The sequence below is a fragment of the Lontra canadensis genome, unplaced genomic scaffold (genome assembly GCF_010015895.1).
Source record: "Lontra canadensis isolate GAN:19392208 unplaced genomic scaffold, GSC_riverotter_1.0 scaffold43, whole genome shotgun sequence".
Lineage (NCBI taxonomy): Eukaryota > Metazoa > Chordata > Mammalia > Carnivora > Mustelidae > Lontra > Lontra canadensis.
Window position 1 is genome coordinate 15,089,471 of NW_022631037.1, and position 6,631 is coordinate 15,096,101.

Sequence of the window (6,631 nt, forward strand, 5' to 3'; positions counted from 1 at the left end):
ACTCGTTCACTTGCTCTCTTTCGTAAATAAATCTTAAAAAAAAAAAAAAGTAATATTTTTAAAGCTATGAGATAACCTCTAAATCATTCTGGACTATTTCCATTCTTCCTTAGCACTCTTCTTATTAGAAAAAAATAATTACCTGGAACCCCTTATTGGCAAGAACCAATCTTGCTTAGTAAGTCTCCGAATTACTTTCCCTCCAGGACCTGCGCCCTCTGCTGAGATGGGGTCTGCACTGTCTCCAAAACATGGCCATGCCCTAAAAACCCTTTGCCCTCCTCCTTCCTGCTCTGCCCATCCTTCAAGGCCCCCATTAATTCCAAATCTCCCCTACACCCCCAGTTCTCCTTGATCTCTCCCTGTCCTGAGAACCCGAGAGCCTGCCCTACACGCACACTTGCCATGCCCGGTGCTGGGGGTGACGGCACAGGTGTTGTCTCCCGTCTCCCCAGCTGGGCCATCGGCTTCTTGAGGACAAGGCCTGAGATCCCACACTGGGTCCAGCTGCTTCCCCCAATGTCCCCACTTCTCCATAGACGTGCCGCTGCTTTAGCACTGGGTTTTCCACACACGGGGTGTTCAGTACCTATCTGTTGACTGACTAATTGACCTGAGTGTGTGTCAATGAGCCAGATGGCATCTTGGCATCAGTATAAACAAGATCAGAAATGCCTTGAAAAAAAAAGGATTATGTTCACTCTGGGAAAATTCGATAAAATATAATGTGTCCTATCATCTTTCTCTCTGCTATCGAGAAAAGAGCAATGACATGGGCATCAAAAGGCTTGAGAGGGCATCCTAAGCCTGCCACTCGCTGCACCAGTGTGGGCCCCTGGCTGTGCTAAGTTCTGGTCTGCCCAGTAGTGAGGAATTTAAGCTAGAACTCAGTTAAGAGTAGGTTACGAGGTTGAGAATAGGAGGGCTTCCTTACCCAGTGCAGATGCTCTGAAAATTTCATGAAAAGCTGGATAAAGCTACATAGAGAAAGCACCCACAATCCCACATGGTGGTGTGAGCTCCTGAGATGAGGCATCCCATACCCTGTGGAGTGAGCCCATTCGGACAACGCACGGTGCAGGGGGAGGAGCTGGCTGTGACTGCTGGTCCGGACACAGCCCTGTGTGGTCTGTCTGCCTACAGCAGCAGGAGGGGGGCAGCTCGAGCAGAAGTCAGAACAGACGTCCGTCCCTGCCCATCCCTGACTGTCTCCATGCACCAGCACACAAGGGTGGGACACGCTCTCTGCACCCCCAGCCGCCCACCTCTCCTGTCCGGAGCCTCAGGCCAGAATGGAGAAAGGTGGACCTCAGGGGTGCGGAGCACAGGAAGGAGCAGGACAGGGCAGGGCTGCCCCTCTGACTTTGTCCAGCAGGTAGTAATGACTCAGGTCATTGGGGAGGGGTGAGACAATACTAGGGGGAAGGGCGCCAACATCCCAATCAGAATGGCCGACCATGGCCTCTTCCTTGTCACTCGCTGCTGTGTGGCCCGGAGCAAGCTGCTATCTTCTCCGGCCCTGTGTTCTCCACAAAGAATAAATCCGGGGGACAAAAAATAAGCCGTGGGGCTCTCAGACGTCTCACAGGTCATGCTTCTCTGCTCAGAGGGGTGTCCAGGGCCTGGCACAGTTAGGCTGGGCTCCCAGAAGGGCACAGCTCAGCCAGGAGAATTCGGGGCGCTCTGCCCTCTGCCCCACAGTGAGCTTCCTTCCCCCTCCTCCCTGTCTGACCCCCCACACGTCCTTGTCCCTGCCGTCCTTCACTTCAGCCCTGTATCCGGCACTGGGAGTCAGCTGACCCTCCTGCCTTCGTCCCCGAGCTCCCCTCCCTGAGGTGGTCAGTCCAGGCTGGCTGGCTGCGGTCTGCCTCTCCCCACTCGGTCCTGGAAACTGTCCTCCTGAACTGTCACCAGGGTCAGGCCTGGGGATGAGCCAGCAGGGTGGTGCAAGCTGGACAAAGGAGGAGAAGCTGAAGGGGAGGAGAGGGGGCCCCCAGATCCAGACAGGGCAACTGAGGAAGGCTGGCCTGGGAGACTGTCCCTTGTGGGGCTGCCCCAGGTGGGTACCCATGGGCAGGGCTGAGCTTGTGGGTAATGGCTATGCCCATCTGTTCACACGGCCAGGGTCTGAGGTATCCCCATTTTTAAATATTTTAATCGTCCTGTCACTTCCTACCACCCAGACGCAGGAAGATAGACGTGAGACCAAAATCCACAGCTTTACTCTGACCCTCGATCAAACATCCGCACTAGCTAACTCACAAGAACAGAGTCAAGTTTGCAATGCCAAGAGAACAGAGTTTATTGGGTGTATTTCCAGAGGAAACTAATTTTGCGTAGCATAAAAGCAGTGAAGTCCAGAAACACAATATAAGAAGTATTTTGGTAGAAAAAAATCTGCTGAGCAGGGAGCCTCTCTAGGGAACGGGGGGTCATTTAGAGCCGAGAGCCATAGGCATGTCCTTCCCGGGGCTGGCTACAGCGGGCAGGGCTGCAGGTGCTCCCTGGAGGAAATGACTTTCCCATCTCTGATCTCCTCGGTGATGGTGCGGATCTGGGTGCTGACCTGGGGAGCCGGGCCGCAAGCCACAGCTGGAGCACAGGGCCCGGTCGAGACGTAAGGTCCCCTCATGGAAGTTTTGCATTCCGCAGTACAAGGGTGCACAGGCGGCCTGAGGAAATGAAATCGATCAGAAGGCATTGGGCATGGGGCATGGGGATGAGATCCCCGTTAAACAGATTTAGGGGATAGAGTGACTATAGGTGGGTGACAACAACGAATGGCTTCCATGCCTCTAAAAACCCCAAGGGCTGCAGGGATGAAGACAAGAAGCCCCTAGCCGAGCACGACGGTTGGGGAAGAGCTGTGGCGGCAGGAGGGGGCAGCTTGTCCCCACTGTGATGACCAAGCTGGGACGAGAAGAGATCTCTAACGAAAGGCTTTGAATAGATCCCTGTCCTCTGCGCACTAACCTCTGCAGAGACTGACACCCTCTCCGAGGCCCCGAGGGGTGGTCCAGGGAGCCCTGTCCCCACACCTGGCTCTCCGGGACCCACAGCCACTCACTTGCAGTCCTCGCCCTCCAGCAGGCGGCGGTAGGTGGCGATCTCGGACTCCAGCCGGGCCTTGACGTCGAGCAGCACCTGGTACTCCTGGTTCTGCCGCTCCAGGTCACACCTGATCTCGGCCAGCTGGGCCTCCACCTTGCCGATCAGGCGCTGCATCTGGGCCAGCTGGGAGCCGTAGCGGGCCTCGGTCTCCGTCAGCGTGGATTCCAGGGAATTCCTCTGTAAGGGGGGAGAGGAAGGGCTGCTCACGGGAAGGAGTCCCGCCCAGAGCCCCGAAGCTCGGGGTATCTCCACATCCTGCGTGATCACGCCCCAGGATAAACCCCGTGCCAAGGCTGGTGGGCCAGGGCTTGCCAGGGGCCGCGGCTGGTCACTCAGGCAGAGGCCACTCACCAGGCTGTGCTGGGCCTGCAGCTCGATCTCCAGGGCGTTGACCGAGCGTCTCAGCTCGATGACCTCCGTCTGACAGCACTGCAGCTGCTCCGAGCTGGACACCACCTGCTGGTTCAGCTCCTCGGTCTGAAACGCAAGAGGCCCCAGAGTGTGGTCATACCAAGGGAAGCTCCTTTCGAGGAGAACCGCTGCCCCAGGAGCCTGTGGTCCCGGGGGGCCCCAGCCCCACCTGGGTGTTGAACCAGGACTCCACGTCTCTACGGTTGTTCTCCACCAGGGCCTCATACTGGCATCTCATATCATCCAGAATCTTGTTGAGATCCACTGGGGGGGCGGCATCTACCTCCACGTTGAGTCGGTCCCCAAGTTGGCAACGGAGCGCATTGACTTCCTGTGGAGGGGAGGCACGATGGCACCAAGGTTGTGGAAAGAATGCCACGGATTGAGGGTACAGGAGGCTGGGCTCAAATCCTCCTCCCTCAGCAGCCAGCTGTGTGACCTCAGACTTGGATCTTAACTTCTCTGAGCCTAGGTCCCTTCATGGACATACACCTACCTACTCTGGGGATAGGGGAGAGTCAAAGATGATGCAAATGTCAGGCAAATAGAAGAAATGTTATCAGGCACTAACGTCCAGAGGGAGATTTAGTGTCATGGGCAGGAATATGGGATCTGTGTGACCTTAAGCAAGTGACTTAACTGCTCTGTGCCTCATTTTTCTCATCTGTAAAATGGGACAATCGTGAGGATGAAATGAAGTAAGAACAAAATGCAAAGTATTTAGGGGCGCCTGGGTGGCTCAGGTGGTTAAGCATCTGCCTTCAGCACAGGTCATGATCCCAGGGTTCTGGGATGGAGCCCCGCATCGGGATCCCTGCTCAACGGGGTCCTGCTTCTCCCTCTGCTGCCACTCCTCCACTTGTGCTCTCTTTCTCTCTGTCAAATAAATAAATAAAATCTTTTTTTTTTTAATGCAAAGAGTTTCAGATAGCTTCTGGCATACAGTACGCCCTCAGCAGATGCCAGTTGGAGTTCCTATGGGAGCCATGGTCACCGTCGTTGTGCCCAAGGGTCACCCAGGTTGGGAAACGCTGGAAGGTTGCACAGCACCAGCCTCACCTCCTCGTGGTTCTTCTTGAGGCACAGCAGCTCCTCCTTCAGGGACTCCACCTGGGCCTCCAGGTCGGCCTTGCACAGGGTCAGCTCGTCCAGGATCCGGCGCAGCCCGTTCATGTCCGACTCCACCAGCTGCCGCATGGACAGCTCTGACTCGTACCTGCACACGCAGAGCCCTGTTGAGTCTGCAGGGAGGGAGCCGGGCACAGGCTGCCCTCCATCAGCTGAGGGGGCTGACTTGGGGTCAGCAGCACAGTGAGCCTTTCCTTGGACGCAGAAGGGATCCAGGGCCTGTGCCGTATTCCCACTTACGGTTCCCTCTGGCCTTCCTCCCAGCTCACCAGCTCCCAAGGCCGAGGAGAGAGGTGAGGGAAAGCACAGCAGACCTTGCCCACTGGGGCCCACTCACTTGGTCCGAAAGTCATCAGCAGCCAGCTTGGCGTTGTCAATCTGCAGGACCAGCCTGGCGTTCTCAGCCTTGGTCAGCAGGATCTGAGGAACAAGGGGCATCCCGTGAGCTAGGGAAGGCCCAGCAGGATGGGGTGGGCAGGCGGGGATGGCCCAGAGGCCATGCGTCTAAGTCCCACCAGTACGCTCAGTAGCCCCAGCCCTGAGCCCAGGTATGGAGGGATCACCAGTCCAGGAGGGCCACCCCTAGAAGTAGGTCCCAGAGTGTCACAGCAGGATGCCTCAGGGTGAGGTGGAAAGAACCAGGCCAGCCTGGATTCTGATTCTGCATCTAACACTCAGAGGCTGTGCAATCTTGGGCAAGTTACTGAACCGCCCTGATATTTAACTTCTGTATCTGTTAAATGGGTCCAGTAATAGCTATCTCTCCAAGATGAGGAATAAATAATCCAATGGATACCAAGCATCAGGCATGGCGCCTACATCCTGTAGTTGCTGGGTATATGCTATTGCCCTTCCTAAGGCTGAGATGGCGAGGGGAGGAGAGGATGGCTGGCATAGCTATAAGCAATCAGAGGACTCACACAGATGTGTGGTCTCCCAGGAAACCAGGACCCCAGACAGAAGAGCTTGCCCTGGACAGAGAATTCCCCAAGAGCTACCATCACTGGGTAGTCTCTTGGGATGAGACAGGCACCCCCAGGGCTGGGGATGCTGGAGAGGGGCCAGGGCCCGTTACCTTTTGCTGGAGCTCCTCAATGGTCTTGAAGTAGGACTGGTAGTCTGGGCAGATGTATGGAATCTGAGACTCGTACCACTCCCGGATGCGTTTCTCCAGCTCTGCGTTCTCCCGCTCTAGCTGGCGCACCTTCTCCAGGTAGCTGGCCAGGCGGTCGTTCAGAAACTGCATGGTCTCCTTCTCGCTGCCATTGAAGGAGCCCTCGCAGAACCAGCCCCCGCTCCCGACAAAACCAGAGGGGTGGCACCCAGCGGACAGGTAGGAGCCAGGAAAGCAGCTCCCAAGGCTGGACAGGCCCATCCTGATGGAGGAGGCAGACCCCACAGCTCCAGCAAGACTGGGGACCCTGCAGGATCCCACAGAGCGGACGGAGGACACCCGAGAGAGGCCGCCTGCTGGGCTGCATAGGCCCTTGGCAGACCCAGCGGAGAAGACCGGGGAGCAGACCTGGGTGGCCATGATCCTAGCAGAGGCAGGTTATAATTTAGCAAGGAGCTTGGGTTCTAGGCTCTCAAGGCCTCTCTGGAGTATTTATATACACTCTCTGTGGGGTGTTGGCATGTTAGTCTTGGGAAAGCCTGTTCCTCTTCCAGAAAGCTAATCTCATTAGAATGTGATTTTTGCCACCCATCCAGAATTTCTTACCTTATAAAAAAATTTTTTTTTAAAATTTTGTTTGCTAAGTCAGGACTCTCATCTGTTGTCATTTCCTGGGAGAATATGAATTTTATTGCCTCTTCAAAGTCTTTGCACCAGATCCCATAAATTGGGAGCGGCCTCACAAATGACATTTGGTTCCTCCTCTCTGTCCTGTGCCTTCCCCTGAGCATCCTGGTCATCCCACTTGTCACCCCCACCCACTTCCCCTGCACTCACAGGTGCTCACGGATGCCCGGACCCCCAGGA

At 55.9% G+C, this 6,631-nt stretch overlaps 1 protein-coding gene across 1 annotated transcript; it reads right to left on the reverse strand.

Annotated features, from left to right (window-relative positions):
• Positions 1-2,476: 2,476 nt before the first annotated feature.
• Positions 2,477-6,184, reverse strand: KRT36 (keratin 36). The gene is made up of 7 exons (XM_032871610.1): positions 5,726-6,184; positions 4,988-5,070; positions 4,582-4,738; positions 3,692-3,853; positions 3,463-3,588; positions 3,068-3,288; positions 2,477-2,672 (listed from the first exon to the last, which is right to left on the reverse strand). Exons 1-7 carry the CDS (start codon positions 6,182-6,184, stop codon positions 2,477-2,479), a joined length of 1,404 nt encoding a protein of 467 aa, XP_032727501.1.
• Between the last annotated feature and the right edge of the window lie 447 nt (positions 6,185-6,631).